The sequence below is a fragment of the Sander vitreus genome, unplaced genomic scaffold (genome assembly GCF_031162955.1).
Source record: "Sander vitreus isolate 19-12246 unplaced genomic scaffold, sanVit1 ctg298_0, whole genome shotgun sequence".
Lineage (NCBI taxonomy): Eukaryota > Metazoa > Chordata > Actinopteri > Perciformes > Percidae > Sander > Sander vitreus.
In genome coordinates, this window is record NW_027595452.1 from 110,001 (window position 1) to 135,000 (window position 25,000).

Sequence of the window (25,000 nt, forward strand, 5' to 3'; positions counted from 1 at the left end):
TTTAGACGTCCCTGTGTATATAGGACGTCAAGAGCACGCCAGACCTGTAGGTGGCGGTGTAACGAGAAGCTCAAGCCCACGTTAGCCAATCAGAATCCAGAGAATAGCAACAGCAGCAACCAATCACTTCCTCTCTCTCCTCTCTTCCTCGGCTGCCTCAACCTCCGTTTGTCGAGTTTATAGACAGACTTGTTTTCTCCGTTAGCGTGTAAACGAAGAGACATGTCTCTGTTTTTCTACATAACCACGTACGTGTAAACAGGACCTAACATGAGATTCAAAACAACTTTTAAAAAACTAAAAATCTAAACTATTCTAAACCTTGATGTTAATAAATCTGCAGATTTTTATTCTGGATCACAAAAAACACACACACTCTCTCACACATACACACACACTCTCACTCACACTCTCTCTCACACACTCTCTCTCTCTCAATCACACTCTCTCTCTCTCAATCACACTCTCTCTCTCTCAATCACACTCTCTCTCTCTCAATCACACTCTCTCTCTCTCAATCACACTCTCTCTCTCTCAATCACACTCTCTCTCAATCACTCTCTCTCAATCACACACTCTCTCTCTCTCAATCACACTCTCTCTCTCTCACTCACACTCTCTCACTCACACACTCTCTCTCTCTCACTCACACTCTCTCTCTCTCAATCACACTCTCTCTCTCTCAATCACACTCTCTCTCTCTCAATCACACACACACACTCTCTCTCTCTCAATCACACACTCTCTCTCAATCACACACACACTCTCTCTCTCAATCACACACTCTCTCTCTCTCAATCACACACTCTCTCTCTCAATCACACACACTCTCTCAATCACACACACTCTCTCTCTCTCAATCACACTCTCTCTCTCAATCACACACACACACACTCTCAATCACACACACACTCTCAATCACACACACACTCTCAATCACACACACACTCTCAATCACACACACACTCTCAATCACACACACACTCTCAATCACACACACACTCTCAATCACACACACACTCTCAATCACACACACACTCTCTCTCTCTCAATCACACACACACACACACACACCTGTGTGTGCCGATATCTCACCTTCGTCTCGGCCCGGCAGCGTCTCTACTGAATCTTTTCGGCACAGTTTGATTCTGCTCGGCCCGGCCTTCCCTCCACGCTGGCGCACCATGAACCCCCCGATACCTGGGACAGTTATGTTTCATTCATAGGTCAGATCATAACGGAAGTTATCTCAGGACACTTCTCATTTAGAGCACAGGAAGAGGTAAAGACAGCAAGTAGGGTCGGAACGCTGCATGGTGCATCACTTTAAAATAGATAGAAATGTGTCAACATTACAACCTGATGAGATTTAAAACACACACACAGAGAAACACACAATCACAGAGACACACACACACACACAGAGAGAGACACACACACACACAGAGAGACACACACACACACACACACAGACACACACAATCACAGAGAGACACACACACACAGAGAGACACACACACACACAGACACACACAATCACACACACACACAGAGAGAGACACACACACAGAGAGAGAGACACACACACAGAGAGAGACACAGACACACACACACACACACACACAGAGAGACACGCACACACACACACAGACAGACAGACAGACAGAGACACAGTTCAGCCATGACCTGGTCTTCTTCATTTATCTGAGGAGATGTGTTTCTATTTTAGTTATTGTGATGTAGGATTTGTTTTAAACGTCTTGAATGTTTTGTTCTTTAAGATGAAATACAGTTTCAGGGTCACTTTTGATAAGAGGACACATCTGTTTTACACAGTTTATAGAAATAAAAGAAGAGTTTTCACTCGTTTGTCTGTTAAAACCATCCTGAGAGAATCTGATGGGGAACTTAAAGTCCTGAATCAGGTAGAGACAGAGAGTCCGTCCTCACCGGGCCGGTAAGGTTTCCTTTTCCTCTTCTTGTTGTCGTCGGTAACCTCAGGCTCCTTGGTGATGTCATCGTCGTGGACGTGGTCTCGCTCGGGGCTGGAGTCGGACTTCATCTCACACTCTACGTCACCTGAAGGAGGGAGGGAGGGAGAGACAGACAGACAGACAGACAGACAGACAGACAGACGTCACTACGGCTGCAACTAATGTTATGTTATAGATTCATGTCTGGAGGAATGTCCACAACTCAAAGATATTCAGTTTACTGTGTGTGTGTGTGTGTGTGTGTGTGAGAGACAGAGACGAAGAGGGTGTCTCTTTGTGTGCACACGTCTCTGAGTGTGTGTTTGTCTCTGTGTGAGTGTGTCTGTGTGTGTGTGAGAGTGTGTGTCTCTGTGTGTGTGCGTCTGTGTGTGTCTCTCTGTGTATGTGTGTGTGTCTCTCTGTGTATGTGTGAGTGTGTCTCTGTGTGTGTGCGTCTGTGTGTGTCTCTCTGTGTATGTATGTGTGTGTGTGTGTGTGTGTTTCTGTGCGTGTGTGAGTGTGTGTCTCTCTGTGTGTGTGCGCGTCTGTGTATGTGTGTGACGTGTGTGTGTGTGTGTGTGTGTGTGTGTGTGTGTGTGTGTGTGTGTGTGTGTGAGAGACCTCTGACCTCTGCTGGGGTCCTGCTGGGTGGGGGGGTCAGTGTCCGGTGGCGTCTGCAGCACAGAGACGCTGTTCTGGTTGATGATCCTCAGCTTTAGTTTGGGTTTGCACCTGCAGGAAACAAATGTTTAACGTTTTCTTGTAAAAATATTCCAACTTTTTTTATGAGGGAGATTTTGGCTTCACGTGTACAGCGGGAGCAAGTGGGGACGCGGCGTCCATCTTTAGATAAAGTGTGAATAAAGCTAAAGAAGAGAGTGTGTTACCTGCGGTACCTGCGCGGTGATGTCAGAGGTTCAACCAGAGACTGGAGGTGAGAGAGACCTGACTCAGTCAGACTCACTCCATCCTGGGTGTACGTCTTTGTGTCTGCACACACACACACACACACACACACACACACACACACGCATAGACAGACAGACAGACACACACGCACACAGACAGAGAGTGTTACACATAAAACGTCATAGCATCAAAAAAATATATTTATATAAATGATACAAATAAGATGAAAAAGAGAAATGAACAGGAATATAATGAGTTGTCTCTCTCTCTGTGTTTCTGGATCAAGGTTTTTCTCATGTTTGTCACACTGACCGGGTTCTCTGATCCTGGAGATGATCTGAGCCATGTAGGGGGAATCAAAACTGTCTGACCGCCCTGTTACACACACACACACACACACACACACCAGTGTTAGGTTCAGATAAACACACAGGTCCAACTTTCTGAGTGTGTGTTTGTGTGTTTTTACCGTAGGAGCCGCGGCTGTGTGTTCGGCACAGCGAGCAATCGAAGCCTTCATCAGCAGCAGCTTCCACCTCTTCTTCAGTGTTCAGACCCTGACACACAGCATGGACCCACCTACACACACACACACACACACAGTTATTAGTGCTGCTCAGTTATTTACTATTTTAATATCAAATACACATCTACCTTTGGACATGAATATTAACAGTGTGGAGCTGTTGGCCGTGTGTGTGTGTGTGTGTGTGTGTGTGTGTGTGTGTGTGTGTGTGTGTGTGTGTTACCTGTCGCACTGCTGACACTGCAAGATGAGGTCGTCCTGTGAGTACTGTCTCTGACAGAGAGGACAGTGGCTCAGACTGGCACACGGTCCACAGCGACTGTAGTTATTCTGCCAATCACAGCGCAGCCCGGGGGAGGCAGAGCCACACTGGACACACCACACACACCTGAAGAGAGAGACAGAGACACACATACACACACAGTCAGAAAGGAGGACCCACACATACTGTGGCTGTCAAACAGCTGTCTTCTCAAACACAAACAGGTCTCATTCTCTAACAGGCATCGTGTTGAGATGTACATGATTCCTAGAAAACGTGATCATTTGAATATACAAAAAGTTTTTGAACAATACAGGAGAATAATACTTTCCTTTACATAAATAAAAGACCTTTGCACCTTAAATTGTTGCATATAAATTCACCAGAATGCAGGAACCACTGATCTACACAGAAGTCCCAGATTGAGAGAGTGGGGAGGAGTGGAGCAGGGAATGATTTGGGGAGTCATGTGACTGACAGGTTGACCCACCACTTGCACTTCCAGGCTCCTTTGGGGACGGTGTGAAGGGGCGGGTCCAGGCAGTAGGTGTGGTAGCTGATGTCACAGTCGTCACATAGCAACAGTCGCCCGGGGTCGCTGGCCTCGCCACACGCCTCGCACACCGTACACTCCAGACATCGCCAGCCTTTAGTCAGGACCACCCGCGTGATCTGGAGACGGCAGCAGCACAGAGTAATCCGATTACACTGAGAGAGTCACGTCATGTAGGACGGTCATCATAATGTCTGGCTGTCAGTCTCTAATGTGTCTGTCTGTCTGTCTCTAATGTGTCTGTCTGTCTGTCTCTCTCTAATGTGTCTGCCTGTCTGTCTCTCTCTAATGTGTCTGCCTGTCTGTCTCTCTCTAATGTGTCTGCCTGTCAGTCTGTCCGTAATGTGTCAGTCAGTCTGTCCGTAATGTGTCAGTCAGTCTGTCCGTAATGTGTCAGTCAGTCTGTCCGTAATGTGTCTGCCTGTCTGTCTCTAATGTGTCTGCCTGTCCGTCTCTAATGTGTCTGTCTGTCCGCCCGTAATGTGTCTGTCTGTCCGCCCGTAATGTGTCTGTCTGTCCGCTAACGTGTCTGTCTGTCCGTAATGTGTCAGTCAGTCTGTCCGTAATGTGTCAGTCAGTCTGTCCGTAATGTGTCAGTCAGTCTGTCCGTAATGTGTCAGTCAGTCTGTCCGTAATGTGTCAGTCAGTCTGTCCGTAATGTGTCAGTCTGTGTGTGTGTGTACTGACCTTAAGGTTGACGCAGTAAGGATGGTAACACTGTCCACACTGAGAACAGGCCAACAGTCGGCCTTCAGCCCCCTGACCAAAACTGCCACACACCACACACATGTCCTACACACACACACACACACACACGTGTCATTAGTTCTGCAGTAAACTAACCAAAGTGTCAAGTTACATTCAAATATTGAGCTTATGAAGGCGCTTGATGAAGACTTATTAAACGTTAACCCCCAGAGAACAAACATAACCTTTTAGCTTAAGGTGTACTGACTTTAGGGACATGAAGAATTTGCAGATACTACAGGAAATGACATCACAAGAAGCAAAAATATGAACGTAGTCACTGGGGGAACATTTCATTAATGTCAGAGTTTGAAGGGTTAATGAAGCGTAGGTCCAGGTATGATAGTGCCAGTAGAAGGGACCCTGGTGAGTGAAGGGGACAGAGTACCTGTTTGAGGGTGAAGTGGTCGGAGGTGGAGAACATGACCACCGTGTTGTGCATCGAGTTCTCCTCCTCCTCCTTGGGCTGGAACGGCTCCGCGTAAACACTCTGACGGAGAGAAACGCTCATCAATGATCAGAGCCACGCACACTGCTGTTACCATGGGGATTAAACTGTGTGTGTGCGTGTCGCTGTGTGTGTGTGTGTATGTGTGCATGCGTGCCTGCGCATGCGTGTGTGTGTGTGTGTGTGTGTGTGTGTGTGCGTGTATGCGTACGTGAGTGTATGCGTGTGTGTGTGTGTGTGCGCGCGTCTGTGTGTGCGCGTGTGCGTCTGTGTGTGCGTGGCTGCGTGTGTGTGTGTGTGTGTGTGTCTATATATGTGTGTGTGTGTGTGTGTGTGTATGGCTGTGTGTGTGTATGGCTGTGTGTGTGTATGGCTGTGTGTGTGTATGGCTGTGTGTGTGTGTGTGTGTGTGTTCTTACTCCGGGGGACACGGGCAGACTGTCCTGAGTCTTCAGCCGGCTCCTTCCTCTGCCTCCTCTTCCTCCTCCCAGACCTCCTCCTCTGGACCTCCTCCTGCCTGGGAACCCTGAACCACGACTCTGAGAGGGGACAGAAAATCAGGGGATAACATCAAACCATGATGTCACTGCTTTAATGACGACTTACGGAAAGGTTCCCCCTACTGACCTGAAATATAACAACTTTCAATGACTCCAAGGTTTATCTACTTGAGTTTTTTCTTCAACCTGGACCCTTTTTTGCCATGTTTTTGTGTCTGATGTGAACAACAATCTGTGAAACTGGTCCAGTATTAAACCAGAACCAAGCTGTAATGTTACCCTACAGGACTAATGTTCAGCAGCAGTTAGTAACAAGCTGTAATGTTACCCTACAGGACTAATGTTCAGCAGCAGTTAGTAACAAGCTGTAATGTTACCCTACAGGACTAATGTTCAGCAGCAGTTAGAGTCACTAAAAGTTCTGTTGTTGCTGCTGACAGACTCAGATTATTATTCCAAGTGTCTGACAACATTATGGGATGGATCCCTACAGAGATAGATCTTTTAGTTAAAGAGTAAGATCCTTTTAGTTTAACATGAAAGAGCCCCGAAATCACCATCACCAAACCCACCAGACTCCATGTAAATAATCAGGACTTTTAGCGTGTATAGAGCCAGCATATCTCCACCAGACTCCATGTAAATAATCAGGACTTTTGGCGTGTATAGAGCCAGCATATCTCCACCAGACTCCATGTAAATAATCAGGACTTTTAGCGTGTATAGAGCCAGCATATCTCCACATGTAAATGGGTGAATTAAGGGTTTATTTCAACCAAACCAGAGTGGTGATTGTTGGAACAGTGGAAAGATGAACCAAGACGGCTTTTGGTAGTTTGATTTAGTTTCTGTCCACTTTGAATGAAGTGTTTTTTACGATGATAAAAGTCCTGATTATTTACATGGAGTCTGGTGGGTGAGAGCCAACCTGATGTCTGAAGGACTCCAAACTTTCCCCACTTCCACAGAGGGACACACAGTGATAAACAGCCGTTAGCTCCAGCACGCTGACAGTTAGCGTGTGCTCGTTTTCTACACTGTCACATCCCAGACGGGCGGCGCGAGTCAACACAGAGTTAGTTAGTTACAGCCCATAGAGATCAGAGTTAGAGTGTGCTTCTTTACCACTCTCATGCTCCAGAGGGGGGAGTCCGGTGGGCGGGGCTTAGGGCTGTCCCACCCTCCCTCCCCCATGGAATCCTGGGAGGACGAGGGGGGGCTGACCGCCCTGCGATTACTCCACCACGAACCCTGAGTTAGGGGGGGAGGAGGAGGAAAAGGAGAGAGAAGAGGAGGAGGACAAAATGCAGTAACATAAATGCAACAGCCACAAAACAAAAAGTCAAACTGAAACAAATAAAAATTAATCTGGAAAAAAAATAAAAATTGTCATAATGAGACAATGTTACCATGGAGACAACATGCAAATATTCATACACAAAACTAAACAGCTTCATGCGATGAGCTGTGTGTTTATGTCTGTCTGCATGTGTGTATGTGTCTGTGCATGCGTGTGTGTCTCTGTCTTCGCGTGTGTGTCTGCGCGTGTGCCTATGCATGCATGCCTGTATGTATGTATGTATGTATGTGTGTATGTGTGTGTGTGTGTGTGTGTGTGTGTGTGTGTGTGTGTGTGTGTGTGTGTGTGTGTGTGTGTGTAACATGCTGAAGAGTAGGAAGAATGGATGCAGCATCAGTGAATGATGGTGATAAAGAGTTTGTAGAGGAACACTAGTCTATTCTACAGATGTCCGACGTGTCCACGCACACACACACACACGCACACACACACACGCGCACACTCTCACGCCCTGAGGATGTTAGGGTTAGTTTGTCTGCTGGTTCACAGTTACACCTCTAATCAACACGGAGAAAAACTACTACTAAAGATTTTCCACAAAGCTGAAATGACAGGAGTCTTAATTAATCTACAGGAAAAAAAGCCATGTTTAGACTTCCTGTGTTCCAGTAAAGTGAAGAAATAAACTTCATATGTTTGGACTGAAGAGACTTTACTGTAACAGATCACATGATGAAATAATTATCCCACTGAACCAGAAACAATCAGCAGATTAATTAGTTATGAAAATAATCACTAACCCTGATTCTTCTCTAACCAACGTGTTTAATAAAGCAACGGTGATCCAACACATGAAAACATTTAATAATCTGAACTTGGCGGCGCCTGGGTAGCTCACCTGGTAGAGCGTGCGCCCATATACAGAGGCTAAGTCCCCAACGCACTGGCCGCAGGTTCGATCCATCCTGCGGCCCTTTGCTGCATGTCGTCGTCCCCCCCCCCCCCGCTCTCCCCTTTCATGTCTTAAGCTGTCTATCTAATAAAGGGCTTTTTTGGCCTAAACATGCCAAACAAATAATCTTTAAAAAGAAGGACGACATTCAACCGATCATTAATTGTGTCCCAGTTCACCCTCCCAGGATGCTCACATATACTTTCTGCTAATATTTTGACCCCAGACCTTTCTCAGCTGTAACTGAGAGGGGGGGGGGTCCGGGGAAGCTTCATTCACAGCCCATTTCCAAAGGGGCGTCACCAACGAACGCCACTCAAATGCCTCTTGGCGCAACTGGATAGTCCTTCAACCAATCAGAGCGATGATCTGGCTGACGTAGCAGCGACAGCGGCATCAATGAGTTGCTGTGCTTTGGTGGCCGCCATGTTGAATGTAAACAAGAAGCTGCTCGCCATCACTGCGCTATCGTCATCGTGTAGAGCCACCAACGGTTTGATTGGTGTAAAGCCCGCCTCAACGGTTGTGATTGGTGTAGAGCCCGCCTCAACGGTTGTGATTGGTGTAGAGCCCGCCTCAACGGTTGTGATTGGTGTAAAGCTCAACGGTTGTGATTGGTGTAAAGCCCGCCTGAACGGTTGTGATTGGTGTAGAGCCCGCCTCAACGGTTGTGATTGGTGTAGAGCCCGCCTCAACGGTTGTGATTGGTGTAGAGCCCGCCTCAACGGTTGTGATTGGTGTAGAGCCCGCCTCAACGGTTGTGATTGGTGTAGAGCCCGCCTCAACGGTTGTGATTGGTGTAGAGCCCGCCTCAACGGTTGGAAATGGGCTTGAATGGGCTCTTGGCCAGACAGACTTGTAGAACAAATCTCAAATTTGCCGGAAGTTGTTCAGGCTAACTAGTGCTAACTAGTGTAGTTAGAGGAGAGTTAGCACTAGTTACCACAGGGTCCCCACCCCCCCCAAGGACATACCTGAAACCAGTAGTGTGGGAGTACTTTATAAAGGTGATATACCTGTTTGATTCTGGCTCTGCCGGGGGAGAACTTCCTCTTGGAGATTGCAGGCTTTCCCATCCCGATTTTCGGGGTGAGGGGGAGCACAGTGACGGGGAGAGTCTGTGGCTGGAAAACAATATACAGGAAGAAGTCAGAGAAAACAAGGAGGAGAAAACAAGGAAGAGAGCAGGGATGCACTGAATCCAGGATTGGGCTGAATATTGGGCTTTCTGACGGGGTTGGGTTTCTGCTGAGCCCTACGCTTGCACTCCGCGCGCTACGCTGGTCGCCGTAATGACGGCGCCGTTGATTACAGGAAGGTGTTTACGTAGGTGGAGCTTCAATGCAGCAGGCTGAGAGGAAGTGGAAATGGAACTGGTGAGCAGAAAAAGTGTTGTTAGGCAGTACTTTCAGTCAAAAGAAGGCCATTCAAGTCCAGCTACATGTTCAATCTGCAATGCTGATTAGTCTGGTGGTGGCGAGGACCCTAAACAATACACAACATCACCGCTGTTACAACATCTGGTATGAAACATCTGGAAGAATACGAGCTGAGCATGAAGGAATCTACAGACAGCAGCCAGAATGCAGCAACTTCAGGTACGGCAAAGGAAGGACAGTCACTGTTTACTTCATTAATGTGTTGACTGTGTTCATGGACTGAGGACGGGACGAGGACTCAGCAGAACCTCAACCAGGGGGTTCAGGACTCAGCAGAACCTCAACCAGGGGGTTCAGGACTCAGCAGAACCTCAACCAGGGGGTTCAGGATTCAGGAGAACCCCAAAAATCTGGATTCAGTGCATCCGTAGAAGAGAGACCAATCATTTTTTATCCGGGCATCGTTTCAAAATGTTATCGTTCTCTTGCCCCTGTCGGAGACCACTTGAATGATTTGATTTGAATGTGCCGTTGGCCAATCAAGAAGTGAGTTAGTGCTAGTGACGCGTGACTGGCGGCTGTCTCGTTAAGTCTTTGTTGTTATTTGATAACGGTGGTTTGCAGTTTTACAGCTTTTCCAACATAAAATAAAGCCAGACTAGAGCGCTGCTAACTGAGCTCCACGGCTGCAACACAACAAGCGCCTGGTCGCTATGGAAACCAAAACTTACGCATATTAAATTGGGAAGCGATTATCGGATTTGAAACCAAATCCTCCAAACGATTCCAAGTAGGAATCGGTTCTCGATGCCCAACCCTAGTCACAGTCGTCTGTTACGATGACGTCACAGTCGTCTCTTACGATGACGTCACACAGTCGTCTGTTACGATGACGTCACACAGTCGTCTCTTACGATGACGTCACACAGTCGTCTCTTACGATGACGTCACACAGTCGTCTCTTACGATGACGTCACACAGTCGTCTCTTACGATGACGTCACACAGTCGTCTCTTACGATGACGTCACACAGTCGTCTCTTACGATGACGTCAGTCGTCTCTTACGATGACGCGATGACGTCACACAGTCGTCTCTTACGATGACGTCAGTCGTCTGTTACGATGACGTCACACAGTCGTCTCTTACGATGACGTCACACAGTCGTCTCTTACGATGACGTCACAGTTGTCTGTTATGACCCCTTAAGGACCCCTTAACTGAGAGAGATGGAGCAGGGACCCCCTTATACATTTATTGTATCAAATGAAGTTGCATATTAAACTGGACCTACAATAAGGTGTAGGGCGGCCTAAAGCCTTTATAAATACCTTTTTTGCATAGAATACTAAGCTATTAAAATAGCCTAACAATTGTTGGCATGATTTTGTAAATCATGTTTTAATGTTAAACACACATGTAGCACAGTGAACCCTCAGGATGAACTGGATCTGTGGATGGCCTTAGTGCCTACCTTACATATGGGCCAGTCAGCAGTGGGGATTTATATTTGATAATAATATGTTGGATTCATGTTAAGACTTTCAAACTATTATACTTTCAAAAATTAATAATAATTTGACGCCCCCCCTGCACTGACTCCAAGGACCCCCTAGGGGCCCCGGACCCCCTGTTGAAGATCCCTGTCTTATGATGTACCTTAGAAAGAGGCGGAGACTCTTGGTACGGCGGCGAGGGCGGAGAGAGCGGTGGCGGAGTGACGGGCGCTCTGGCGGGCGAAGTCTCAGGGGAGGCCTCGGTGGAGAAGGGAGACTGCCTCAGACGGATGGAGAGGTCGTCCGAAGGCCGGGAAGAGCAGGGGGGGGTAGGCCTTAGAGTCCGACCCACCACCCGCCGGGAAAGGGGGGTCAGGCTGGAGGAGGAGAGCTGCAGCAGCGCCATCACCTCCATGTCTAAAGACGGGTCCAGTTCCAGCACGGGACTCACTGGATCCTCCTGCTCCACATCTGATTGGTCCTCCTGCTCTCCGCCCTCCCTCGCCTCCTCTTCCTCTGTGTCCTGCTTCTCCCTTATTGGCTGTTGCTCAGCAACCAGCTCAGGAGTGGCTGTTGCTCTTGGCTCCGGCTCAGGCTCCTCCTCCCTCTCTGTAGGCTCAGCGTGTGATTGGTGCTCATCTTTGGTGGGTTCTTTTGCTTCAGCAACAAGTTCTTCATCCTCCGCTGATGTCACATGACAGGAAAAAGGTTTGTCCTCTAGCTCCGCCTCCCCCGTGGCGGCTTCACTTTGACAGGTAGCTTCCTGTTCCAGGGGGAGGTCCTCCAGAGAGGAAGACGAAGGATCCTGCTCCTCTGCATCCTGCTTCTCCCTCATTGGCTCCGGCTCCTCCTGCCTCTCTGAAGGCTCAGCGTGTGATTGGTGCTCATGCTGGGTGGGTTCAAACTGTTCTTTTGCTGCAGCAACAGGTTCAGACTTTTCAGCTTGAAAATGTTCTTTTACTTCTGCGACAGGTTCGAAATGGCTTTGTGATTGGCTGTCATCTTCTGCTGATGTCACATGACAGGAAAGGGGTTTGTCCTCTAGCCCCACCTCCTTCGTGGCAGCTTCACTTTGACAGGTAGCTTCCTGTTCCAGGGGAGGAGAGGGAGGAGTCGAGGGGAGTAAGGCAGTCCTGAGAGGGGAGGCCTCCAGAGAGCCGGCTCTAGGAGGAGAGGGGAGGGGGGAGGAGGACTGTAGGGGGGGTAAGGCAGAGTGTGGTGTGGTGGGCTGGGGGGAGGGAGGAGCCGACTGTGGGAGGAAGAGGGAGGCAGCGGAAGAGTGAGGAGGAGACAGAGGGTCTTCATTCAGGACAGATCCTACAGAGAGAGAAAGAGATTATTATTATTTCCACGTTAATTATTAAGGGTACAGTAATGTACAGTATTTGTGTGTGTGTGTGTGTGTGTGTGTGTGTGTGTGTGTGTGTGTGTGTGTGCGTGCGTGTTAGAGCGAGTGAGATGGTGATTATCTTCAGAGTGGCCCAATCCCAAAGTGAACCCTGAGGACTTAACTGATCTCAGGTGCTAAGTGAGTGAGTGTGTGAGGCCACATGGGCTCAGATAGGTAGAAATGGGATTGGGACATCGCTTCACCAGATCTCATGTTACCATGGCGACGTTTAATAAAGATGTTGCTGACACTTGCCGGTTTGGGAATTTTCATTTTACGTTTGGAGCTTTCCACACGGCCGAGGCCCAGGAGATGGCTGCCTGATTCCACGTTTTCAACCTCTTGTTTTCCGAGCTGAACAGGCTGGTCTGTTCTGTGGTCGTGTGTCGTGCTGTTATTTACCTTTTGTAATTCCCAGATTTCCCTACGGTCCCCGCAGTAAACATCACAACGCTTTGAACTGTGGGTAATTCCCTTTGGTGAAGTCTGCATCGATGCAGACTCACGGAAAGGGCTCGGTAAGTGTGTCCTCAAACCCTCACGTCCTTTGACATTGGGACAACCCTAAGCCCTTAGGGATTTCTTGAGAACGCCACCGAAGTCCGTGAGTCCAGACTTTGGGATTGGGCCACTGAGTAGTGACTCTACAGTGATAATGAGAGGAACAAAGTGTCTCCCCTGTTCTTTCTGACCACGGTGGGAAATCTGGAGCAGGAGAAGGTAACCCTCTCCTTGATCTCATGTTTACAGCGAAGGAGAACACGGTCGTAGGGTCCGTATCTACACGTACCTGCGTACTGTACGTACCCATGGCATCAATTTAACACAGAAGAATAAATCAGCCTTTAGAGTGGACAACTGCTTCCTACCTGAAGGGCAGTTTGAGCTGCCGTTCTGATCCTCCTCTTCCTCCTGGTCTTGTTCTCTAGCAGGCTCCTCTTCCTCCAGTCTCTCCTCTGCTCTCTGGTGTGAAATCTCCTCCTGCTCTTCCTCCTGGTCTTGTTCTCCTCCTCCCTCTGTCTCGGCAGGCTGCTCTTCCTCCAGTGTCTCCTCTGCTCTCTGGTGTGAAATCTCCTCCTGCTCTTCCTGGTCTTGTTCTCTAGCAGGCTCCTCTTCCTCTGGACTCTCCTCTGCTCTCTGGTGTGGATCATCCACCTCCTCCTCCTCCTGTTGTGAAACTTCTCCCTGCACCTCCTCCACCTCTTCAGTTTTCTGTTCCTGCTTCTCCGCCATGCTGACATCTAGAGGAAGACGATAAAATATAAATCAGAATCCCTGCCTCCATCAACCAGTCAGGTTGCGGTTTACATCTCATCTGTCCAGATATGTTATATCTGTAGTGAAGACTTTAAAGCAAAAACTGCTGCAAAGATTAATGGATTGGTTGTCAACTATTAAATTAATCGCCAACTATTTTGAGTCTTTTTTTTATCAAAAAACAGTGAAACTTGTGACGTTGGCTTGTTAGTTGCTAGTTTCTTCTCTCCTCTGGGACAGTAAACTGAAGATCTTTGAGTTGTGGACTAAACAAGACATTTGAGGACGCCATCTTTGGATCAAGGATTTGGAAAACACTGATCCACATTTTTCACCATTTTCTGACATTTTAGAGACCAATCAACTAATCCATTAATCCAGAAAATAATAATAATACATAAATAAATGAATAAAATAATTTGTAGTTGTATAAATAAAGTCTCGTGATACTCACCCTCAGCAAATGCAGACGCCCTCTCTGTTGTGTGTTGCTGGGGGCTGGAAACAGAGCGGCTAGGACTGGCGCCAGGCTGAACCGGGCTAACAGGACCAGGACTAGGGCTGGTTTCAGACTGCACATGGGTAGCAAGGACAGGACTAACAGCATCTGCACTGTGGCTGCTAGCCTCACACCTTATAGGGCTACCAGGTCCAGGACTGGGACTAGTATCTGGCCGCAGAGGGCTGGCAAGACTAGAGTTAACTTGTGTATCACCTGGGTCATGAACAGAACTAGCAACTGGGCTACTATAAACAGAGCTAGCTTTTGAGGGGGCAGAGGGTGTGGGACTAGAGGGTGTTTCGTTGATGTGGTCAGTGCTAGGCATTGCAGTGGTATCCTGAGTGGGACTAGAAGGGACAGGGCTAGCCAGAGTGGAAGAAGCATCAACAGAGGGGGCTGGGGTTCGATGCAAGGGGCTTCCCGAGGCAATGCTCTGTTGGCTTTCAGCAGCAGATCTGTCGGGGGTCGAGAGAGGACCAGCTGGGGACTGGCTAACCTGGCTTGGACTGGCCTGGTTTGGACTACGCGCATGTGAGTCATAAGCAGGTGCTGGGCTTGTCTGCTGAATTCTGTCTGGAGGTTTAACAAGTCCAGAATCAAGGTGAAGCACAGCAGGAAGAACAGAGCTCTGGATTATGTCCACATCAAGATTTGAGCTAGCCAGAGTGGGGCTCAGCTGTGCCGCAGTGTCCGGAGCAGGGCTACCTGTGGGGCTACGATACGTTTCGATGGACTGAGCTGGACTGTGAGGTGGGCTAACACAAGTGGCAGCAGCATGTGCAGGGCTGCTGTATGTCGTGCTCGCTAATGAGGGAGTCTGTCTTTGGGCTGGGCCTGAGTGGGGACTGCTAGAGGCGCTTTGTATGTGAAAAGGACTAGCTTGACCAGCAGGACTAGACCTAGGTGGACTGTGGCTGACGGTAACATCAGTTATGCTAGCAGAGTGGGAACTTGTCTGGCCGCTATGGCTCAGACTGTGGCTAACAGAGCTACTCTCTGGGCTACTACCACTCAGCATACAGTGTGGAGGACTAAAGCTAGTTTGCAGGGGGCTTGTCTGATCTGGAGAAGTCTGAGGAGGACTGCAGGGAGGTGAGGGGTCTGACTGACCAGGATGTGTGGGACTTAGGCTTGCCTGAGTCTGTGCGAGCTCTGGAAAACTACAAACAGAGGGACTGGCTCTCTCTTGAACATGCATTGAGCCCATCTGACTGTACCCGTTAGCTTCTGTGTGAGCAGGGCTACCATGAACTTTACTGTCCGAACTGGAGTTTGGATGTTTGGGACTTGTTTCTGACTGAATAAAATGACTCGGGTGGTCGACATGTACCTCCATGTCCTCATCCTGACAGGAGATGGATCCAGCCAGAACTTCTGAAGGGCTAGCTGGTTGTGTTGAGGGGCTAGTTTCTGCAGCTATATAGCTAGTATCTACTGGTATAGAGCTAGCACAGGCCTGAATAGAGCTGGCAGGGCTTGTAGACATTTGACTGGTATGTTTGGAGCTAGTACTAGCTGAGATATTTTGGGTATGTGTGGGGCTGGCTTTACCGTCAGTAGCTTCTGTGCAGCATGATGGGCTGTCACGAGAAGGACTCAGACAAATGGAGATAGCTGAGGGAGGAATTACCTCCGTTTCATCAGCACGAGGTGAGCAAGTTAGGCTACTGTGTTCCACTGAAGGGCTAACGTGAACAAGGCTTTCTGGTGTCGGCATGGAAGGACTGTGATGGGGGCTAGAAAAGTCTGGGTTACTCTGGATAGGGATACACTGGTTAGCAAGTTTTCCATCTGTGCCATTGCTATCAGGAGGCACTGTGGATAGATCAGATGTCGGGCTACTTTCCAGTGTTTGGTCATCAAGGTTAGGACTCAGCTGCATTGGGCTATGTTCCAGAGACTTCAGCTCTGTGGTACTGGTTTGGGTGCATTCATTTGTGACTCTTGAATGTTTAGCAAGCTGAGAAGAAAGTATGCTAAGCTGTAAAGGCTGTGTAGATTGGGCCTGTGATGGGCTAGCAGGCTGTGACAGACTACACTGTGTGGCTCTGAGTGGGGAAGGTGATGGGCTACATGGAGCTGAGCTGGGCCTCAGTGAGGCGTGTTTTCTTGCTGTCTGGGTAGACCTATAGCAGACTGGTGAAAGGCCCTGGTCCAGTGTAGAAATGTGCTGTGCAGGCCCACATTGCAGCTCAGCAGGGCTCTCATTGTCCAGTGTATGTTCAGCATCCTGTGTGAGATTCTGTCGAGGTGATGTGCCAACATGTGCAGAACTATGTGACATAGGACTGTGTCGTCTTCGTGGGGGGCTCTGTTGAGGCGATGTGATGACGATAATGTTGGTGGGACTACATGGTCTATCTAGCGGTGTCTCTGTAGTTCCGTCCTGCACAGGACTATGTGGTGGAGGGCTTTGCTCCGGCTCTGCAGGCCCTGGCTGAACCCGGGTAGGACTAAGCCCTGCCTGGGTCGGTGTGTGTGGTGGAGGACTGTGTAAAGAATGCTCATGTCCACAAGACATGGGACTACCCTGCGTTGGACTCTGTGGAGATTCTGTGGCCAAAAGGTGATCATCTGTGGAATTCTGGGTAAAGCTAGAAGAGGGGTTACTGACCGGACAAGGGGTATGCTGAGCCTGCAAGGAAGTCACATGGGGAGGGCTTTGTTGAAGCTCCACTGGACTAACTTCAGATGGGGTGTGGGTTCCCTGGAGTTTTGTAGCATCAGGGTTAAATGATGCAGAGCTTTCCCAGAGCTCTGTTGGACCAGAGGAACAGGGTGAAAGACTTTCCTGGAGCTCTGATGGTTCAGGATGGAATGGCGCCAGACTTTGTTGGAGCTCTGCAGGATCAGGTTGGGATTGGGTAGGATTTTGTTGGAGCTCTTTTTGATTAGAATGAGATCGCGTAAGAATTTGTTGGCGCTCTGATGGATCACGGTTAGATGGTACAGGACTTAGTTGGAGCTCTGTGGGATCAGGGTGAGTTTGGGCAGGACTTTGCTGGAGCTTCTTTCGATTAGAATGAGATAGCGTAGGACTTTGTTGGAGCTCTGTGGGATCAAGATGAGATTGCTCTGAATTTTGTTCACGCTCTGTGGAATCAGGTTGGGATGGTGCAGGACTTTGCTGGAGCTCTGTTGGTTCAGGGTGGGTTGGAGCAGGACTTTGCTGGAGCTCTGTTGGTTCAGGGTGAGATGGAGCAGGACTTTGCTGGAGCTCTGTTGGTTCAGGGTGAGTTGGAGCAGGACTTTGCTGGAGCTCTGTTGGTTCAGGGTGAGTTGGAGCAGGACTTTGCTGGAGCTCTGTTGGTTCAGGGTGAGATGGAGCAGGACTTTGCTGGAGCTCTGTTGGTTCAGGGTGAGATGGAGCAGGACTTTGCTGGAGCTCTGTTGGTTCAGGGTGAGATGGAGCAGGACTTTGCTGGAGCTCTGTTGGTACAGGGTGAAATGGAGCAGGACTTTGCTGGAGCTCTGTTGGTTCAGGGTGAGATGGAGCAGGACTTTGCTGGAGCTCTGTTGGTTCAGGGTGAGATGGAGCAGGACTTTGCTGAAGCTCTGCTGGTTCAGGGTGAGATTGGGGCAGGACTTTGCTGGAGCTCCGATGGTTCAGGGTTGAGATGGGCTCTGGATTTTGTTCGACGCTCTGTTGGAATCAGGTTGGGATGCTGTGGGACTTTGCTGGGAGCTCTATTTGGTTCAGAATGAGATGGGGCGTGGGATATTGCTGGAGCTCTGTTGGTTCAGGGTGAGATGGAGCAGGACTTTGCTGGAGCTCTGTTGGTTCAGGGTGAATTGGAGCCGGACTTTGCTGGAGCTCTGTTGGTTCAGGGTGAGATGGAGCAGGACTTTTTTGGAGCTCTGATAGATCAGGGTGAGATGGTGAAGGACTTTCCCGAAGCTCTGCAGGATCAGGGTGAGATTGGGCAGGACTTAGTTGGAGCTCCGATGGTTCAGGTTGAGATGGCTCTGAATTTTGTTCACGCTCTGTGCAATCAGGTTGGGATGCTGTGGGACTTTGTGGGAGCTCTATTTGATTAGAATAAGATTGCGTGGGAATTGCTTGGAGTTCTGTGGAATCAGGGTGAGCTGGCTCTGGATTTTGTTCAAGCTCTGTTGGTTCAGGGTGAGATATCGCAGGACTATGCTGAAGCTCTGATGGATCAGATGGGGTTGGCTCAGGACTTTGTTGGGGATATGATGGATTATGGTGAGATGGTGAAGGACTTTCCCGAAGCTCTGCAGGATCAAGATGGGATGGTGCCGGACTATGTTGTAGCTCTGTGGGATCAGGATGGGATGGCGCAGGACTTTGTCGGAGCTCTATGGGATCCGGTTGGGATGGCGCCGGACTTTGTTGGAGCTCTATGGAATCAGGTTGGGATGGTGAAGGAATTTGTTGTAGCTCTGTGGGATCAAGATGAGATGGCGCCGGACTTTGTTGGAGCTCTGTGGGATCAGGCTGGGATGACGCAAGACTTGTCTGCGATACTGTACCGTTGGTCTGTGTAGGACTCTGTGGTGGTTCTGAGCAGATGAGCTGGACTGGGCTATGAGCGGTAGGACTGATGGGTGGAGCCTCTGTGTGACTTGGAATTGGCGGCTGTGAAATGCTAATGGGAGGTTCCTGTGTGGGACTGAGCAGCGGGGACAGGGTAGGACTGTGAGCGATCGAAGTGTGTGGGATTGGCTCCTCCTCCTGAGGCCTGCAGGTGGAGCAGACATAATCTTCAGACCCTGCCCTGCCCTCCCCAGCCTGGACAATACACTCTGTATGGACACACCTGGAACACAACATAAGGTTTGCTAAATCTTAATCATTCTCAAGAAAGTTTCACATGCAGGTAAACACAGACTGGTCTTTTACCACAAGAACGCGGAAGTGTGTTGACACGTGTGAAAGAACCAGTATGTGCAATAATCCTATTTCCCCGGCTGACGTATTTCTAGATGCAGCATGAATATGGAGCGTCTAGTTCATGCTAACGCAAATGTAAAATTTCAAGCCAATAGGAATCCTTTGAACTGATGGTGGAGGTCAATATTCATGAAAAAGGACAGTTTGTGAACGGGCAACACAGATTTAGATAATGAACAACTAAACACGTTACACACTGGACCTTTAAAAAAAATATATATATATATTATATCAGAGTGTATGGGACATCGAAATAAGCTCCGGAAAAAAAAAAAAAAAAAAAATTTAAAAAAAAGACAAAATGTTGGGAAAAAGCAACAAAAAAAATGAAAGAAAAGCTTCAAAAAAAGCACCTAAACGTCAGAAAAGCACCGAAAACATGGAAAAAGTGACAAAAAAACGTCAGAAAAAGTGACAAAAAAACGTCAGAAAAAGTGACAAAAAAACGTCAAAAAGTGTTAATGTTGAAAAGTGACTAAAACATTGAGATAGGGACAACAGAAGTGTATTTTTCATGGTTGATGAGCAGACACAAGGGTTAAGGGTACAGAAGCTACCTAGGTCTCCGTTTGTGCCCGTCCAGACTACAAAGCCATCCTGGAGTTTTCAAACCAAACTGGGGCAGCAGTGATTTCAATACGTCTCCCTTTTAGAGACTGGGAAACGTCACAGTAGTGTGGACACGAGGCGTAAATGCAGCAAAAGATATTCATGTTTAAACCAAAACGTAATTGTGTGGATGTAGCCTAACACAGTGTTTCTCAAGCTTTTTTCAATAATGTTCCCCTTTTGAACAGTTTTTTTAAGCCATGTGCCCCTTAAGGCAGTTACACACCAGCCGACCGTCAGCAGTAAAGCCAGCGGGACTGATCAGTCTCTCCGAGTCGGTCCAAAAAGTTCCTCAGAACACCGAAGAGACGTAATACATAACAGCAGGCGGCGCTAATCTGGATTGTCGCCCAACAAATGAAAACCAGCAGCTGATTGGACGAACGTGTCACGTGGGTCTGGCTGCTCCCCGACCATCATGGCGTCTCGTTCAGAATACGATCTCATATTGGACTAAGATAGTTCACCGTAACGTGTTTCTGGAATCATCTGAAGAGAGAAACAGGCCGTGCAGCTGCTGAATCTGTCTTCATTTCAGATCAACAAAGGTCAGTTTAACAGATGTTCATCAGATGTTGAGAGACTCTAGTCACGCTCATCCCGCTCGCCATTCCCGGGTGAGTCCCGACTGTCCCGTCTCTGACTGAGCATGTCAGGTCGGCCCAAATGAAGCCGACAGCTCCTCCAACGGACGACGGCACGGACACACCGACCAGACTGGAGTCACCGACCTCGCCAGACTGTCAGACGGACGATTATCGGCCCGGTGTGTAGCTGCCTTTAACCAGCACAAATAATATTTGGTAGAGTGGCGAGCAAGTAAAAGAGAGTTTTTGTCGCCTTTTTTTTTTTTTATATATTTTTGAACAGTTATTTGACGTTTTTGTTGCCTTTTTCAAGGAAGTTTTGGTCGACAATTTTTTGGATGTTTTTTGTAGCTCTCCAAAAAAAAGACCAAGACCAAGAACAGACATTTAATCTGGAAAGGCAAGTTATTAAACTCCACAACAGCCCCCAGAACAAGGGGCTGAATACGGTAGGTGTCCTCTATGTTAACGTAACACATTAACAGTTATTAAACTACCCAACAGCCCCCAGAACAAGGGGCTGAATACGGTAGGTGTCCTCTACGTTAACGTAACGTAGCTGCTCTGTTGACGAGCCTCTCCCAGCAGCACGTTGTTCAAGCACCCATCTGTGGACTCCTTCCTCCAGCTCTGGCCATCTGGATTTCAGCGACTAGCTTTCTTTGTTTTCTTCATTGCAGTAAGACTAACCTTTTCTCCAGTCCCTCACAAGTTTCTCTCTCACTCCAAACTCTCCTTCTGCTGCTCGATGACCGTTTCCGGCTGCGTGTTTTACTACCTGCAGTCTCCTGCAGCTTCTTTTCTTTCTCAGTTGTCTTTAGGAGCAGCATATAGTCCTCACAAGCCTAGAGCGCCTAGAGCGGCTGTAGACGGTAATGTTTTCAGCATGAAATAACATAAAAACATGTTACATTATATATATTTTGATATATAAGTCACACCTGACTATAAGTCGCAGGACCAGCCAGAGTATGAAAAACAGTGAGACTTATAGTCCGGAAAATACGGTAATACAAATTTTGAAAAGAAACCACAGTAGAAAGAAGGAAGGCAACACTAGGGTGACAAAAGTCACACAAAAATTAAAATAAGTGAGAAAAAAGTAAAGAAGAAAGGCAAGAATAGGTCAAAACAAACGACAAAACCTTCAAAAAAAGCCACAAACTTGGAGAAAAGAAATACCGTAGCAGGAACTACAGCCTTGGAACTGAAAAACATTTTTGCAAAAAATGTCACGTACCCCCTGCAGTCCTCCAAAGTACCCCTAGGGGGACACGTACCCCCATTTGAGAAACACTGGCCTAAAACTCCCAGTCAGTCACATTGAATATTTTCAGCCCAGGGCTTTAACGTGAAGTAGCTACAGGAAGGGCTAACTTTGCAAAATAAACCCCAGATTGATTGTGTTTGTGCGAGTATACCTAAAGCAGCAGGTACAGGTCAGATAGTCCTGTGGTGTGTCGAGGTCGGGGGCACGGTCACAGAGAGGGCAGGGCAGGGCCGGGTCACATGACTCACACAGAAACTGGTGATTGGCCCACTGGCCTGATGACCTCACACCACAGCGACGGCAGATTCTGCAGTTCTGGAAGAGAGAGAGGTTTAGAAATCACACACACACCCTTGTATGTAAAAACAGGTTTGTCCAAAGTTCAAAGAGAGAGTGTGTGTGTGTGTGTGTGTGTGTGTGTGTGTGTGTTTCTCACCTTGCAGCTCCAGCCGTTGCCCGGTGTGTGACCCAGAGGTGGCGTGAGACAGTTTGTGTGGTAGGCTTTATCACAGCGCTCACACACCAGCAACACACCATCCTCCCCTCGCAACCTAACACACACACACACACATAAACAGACACAGTTTTTGGGGTTAGTTCAACCAGAATGGCTGTCACATTGTCGAACAGTGTCTAAAACCTCCTCCCTCAAACTTCTTTCAGTCGTCCCCCGTGGGTTTGTGGATTTCCGTTTCCTTTGGCGATACGGGAATCACCATCGGGTTTTTTTGGCGAGCGAGTGGAGCTGGGGTGGATGACCAAGCCAGGGGTGTTTACGGTTTCTGTGGCGCTGTGTCTCTAAGCTAAACCCTAAAGAGGGAACGCTGCTGATTTTGTGATTCAAGCTCTACCGATTCAAAATAGTCATATTTTTTTTATTATTATTAATTGTATTTCTTTAAATTGTATGTCTACTGCAATCACATGGGAAATTAACTACATTTACATAAACTAAATATAAAATAAATAAAATAAAACTAAAATAAACTACATTTACATGGCAATTAGAGCTGCAACGATTAATCGATTAATCGTTTAGTTGTCAACTTTTAAATGAATCGCCAACTATTTTGATAATCTATTAGTCGGTTTGAGTCATTTTTTTAAAGACAAAAGTAAAACTTCTTTGATGTCAGCGTGTTAAATGTGAACATGTTCTAGTCTCTTCTCTCCTCTGGGACAGGACACCGAAGATCTTTGAGTTGTGGACAAAACGAGACTTTTGAGGACGTCATCTTGGGCGTTTGGGAAACACTGATCCACATTTTTCACCATTTTCTGACATTTTAGAGACCAAACGACTGATCGATTAATGGAGAAAATAATCAACAGATTAATCGACTATGAAAATAATAATAATGATTATTTTTTGGGCTTTTCCGCCTTTATTTGACAGGACAGCTAGGTGAGAAAAGGGGAGAGAGGGGAAGACATGCAGGAAATCATCACAGGTCGGACTCGAACCCTGGACCTCTGCGTCGAGGCATAAACCTCTCAGTATATGTGCGCCTGCTCTACCCACTGAGCCAACCCGGCCACTGTTGTTAATCGTTTTTGAATCAAAAATCCATTTTGAATCAGATCTTGAGCCTGAAAATCGAACGGTGACATTTTCTGAATGGTGCACCCCTGTCGGGGAAACACAGACCTCCAGGTACTGGAGACGTTCCTCTACATGTACGGCAGAACAGAACATCTGCAGACCTTCCCTTTAAGTTAGCAGCTAACATACAACTTTGAACGAGACATTTTGAGGTAAGCCAAAATGTTCCAGTGAGCTTTGCACAGTGAGAGGGTCAACACCGAAAAACAAGTTGAGGTCCATTTAAACACCCACAGTGTTAGCAGTGTCCTTAACCATCTTCCTCCTCGTTGTACTTCACAAATACTTGTGTATTTGTACTTGTGTGTTGGAAGAGGACACGGAGTGATGTCATGGAGAAAACTAAAACATTCCACAGATTCTGACACAAACGTGTCCCTGAACAAAGGATGGTCAAAATCAGAAGTCCCAGTCAGTATGTGGTGTGGCCACTAGCTGCATTAAGTACTGCAGTACATCTCCTCCTCATGTACTGCACCAGGTTTGCCAGTTCTTGCTGTGAGATGTTACCCCACTCTTCCACCAAGGCACTTGTAAGTTCCTGGACATTTCTGGGTGGCAGAAACCCTTTCCCTTCGATCCAACAGGTCCCAGACATGCTCAATGGGATTGAGATCCGGGCTCTTCGCTGGGCATGGCAGAACACTAACATTCCTGTCTTGCAGGAAATCGCACTGAGAACGAGCGGTATGGCTGGTGGCATTATGATGCTGGAGGGTCATGTTAGGACAGGTCTGCAGGAAGGAGACCACATGAGGGAGGGGGAGGTCTTCCCTGTAGCCTGCAGGAAGGGGACCACATGAGGGAGGGGGAGGTCTTCCCTGTAGCCTGCAGGAAGGGGACCACATGAGGGAGGGGGAGGTCTTCCCTGTAGCCTGCAGGAAGGGGACCACATGAGGGAGGAGGGGGTCTTCCCTGTAACATTTAGCTACTTTTGATTTTGACCGTCCTTTGTTCAGGGACATATTTTTCCATTTCTGTTAGTCACGTGTGTGTGAAACGTCGTTCAGTTTAGTTCTTAGTAGTTGAATCTTTTTATGTTCATACAAAGTTTTAGTATACATTTAGTTTTTTTTGGACTAAATGTTATTAAGTCTTGCTATTGTTTAAGTACTCTTGTGTTAATACACTACATGAAAACAACGTCTTGTGTTCTCTTTACCACTTACTTTAATTCAAACGTCAAGTTTTCAGTGTTGCCAACTCTTTTCCAATGAAAGTAGCCAGCACCAGCTCCAAAGGTCGCTAAAAGTAGCTAGATGACGTCATACGTTCATTTGCATATTTGTGACGTCATTACACAATCGCTTGCATAAAGCTTAGTGGCTGTGTCAGCAAGGTAGAAAGAAATAGAACTCTTTAGCCAAATAATCACAAATTAGAGACAGGAATGTATATTACATTATAATTATTAGTTAGGTAGCCGATCTTTGAAGGCTTGCCAGGACCAGGCCAGCTCAGCGGCGTCTTTCTCGCGTCTTCTCTCGTACCTACCTCTGCCCCCGCACCCTGTCCCCCCTCCCCTTCTACCTGCCCGTGCAGTGCTGCTGCACATGAGGAGAGAGTGGAGAGGGAGGGGCTGCTCATGTACTCCTCGGTCACAGAACAGAAGAGAGAGGAGACTGTTTTGGTGGCCACAAGAGAGAAATACCTTGCGTGCTTGCTGGACAATACAGGCGTATTTGACAGGTTTGTCGCTAGTCGCTTTCGTGAAAAAAAGTCACTATGGGGTTATGAAAAGTTAAGTTGGCAACACTGCAAGTTTTTCCTTTGAGGTTGGATGAGGAATGTGTTTTACATTTAAGGCGTACATCTCCTGGCTG

At 47.8% G+C, this 25,000-nt stretch overlaps 2 protein-coding genes across 6 annotated transcripts in view; both read right to left on the minus strand.

Moving 5' to 3' along the window:
- Positions 1–16,714, minus strand: part of LOC144513620 (histone-lysine N-methyltransferase 2C-like) — a 71,153-nt gene extending 54,439 nt beyond the window's left edge. For all 5 annotated transcript variants that reach the window (XM_078244772.1, XM_078244771.1, XM_078244769.1 and 2 more), the window contains exons 1-16: positions 14,146–16,714; positions 13,304–13,675; positions 11,208–12,361; positions 9,187–9,294; positions 7,044–7,169; positions 5,838–5,957; positions 5,359–5,460; positions 4,911–5,015; positions 4,161–4,342; positions 3,632–3,796; positions 3,352–3,461; positions 3,195–3,257; positions 2,861–2,963; positions 2,602–2,705; positions 1,951–2,079; positions 1,096–1,200 (exon numbers count right to left, since the gene is read on the minus strand). In XM_078244772.1, the coding sequence (XP_078100898.1) occupies positions 1,096–1,200; positions 1,951–2,079; positions 2,602–2,705; positions 2,861–2,963; positions 3,195–3,257; positions 3,352–3,461; positions 3,632–3,796; positions 4,161–4,342; positions 4,911–5,015; positions 5,359–5,460; positions 5,838–5,957; positions 7,044–7,169; positions 9,187–9,294; positions 11,208–12,361; positions 13,304–13,675; positions 14,146–16,714 (5,617 nt within the window). The remainder of the gene's footprint in view (positions 1–1,095; positions 1,201–1,950; positions 2,080–2,601; positions 2,706–2,860; positions 2,964–3,194; positions 3,258–3,351; positions 3,462–3,631; positions 3,797–4,160; positions 4,343–4,910; positions 5,016–5,358; positions 5,461–5,837; positions 5,958–7,043; positions 7,170–9,186; positions 9,295–11,207; positions 12,362–13,303; positions 13,676–14,145) is intronic.
- Positions 16,715–17,145: 431 nt separating this feature from the next.
- The window catches only part of LOC144513619 (uncharacterized), a 23,881-nt gene continuing 16,026 nt past the window's right edge, over positions 17,146–25,000 (minus strand). Inside the window, exons 11-14 of the mRNA XM_078244767.1 lie at positions 22,011–22,125; positions 21,726–21,889; positions 17,873–18,974; positions 17,146–17,751 (exon numbers count right to left, since the gene is read on the minus strand). Of these exons, the coding sequence (XP_078100893.1) occupies positions 17,149–17,751; positions 17,873–18,974; positions 21,726–21,889; positions 22,011–22,125 (1,984 nt within the window). The 3' untranslated portion in view covers positions 17,146–17,148. The remainder of the gene's footprint in view (positions 17,752–17,872; positions 18,975–21,725; positions 21,890–22,010; positions 22,126–25,000) is intronic.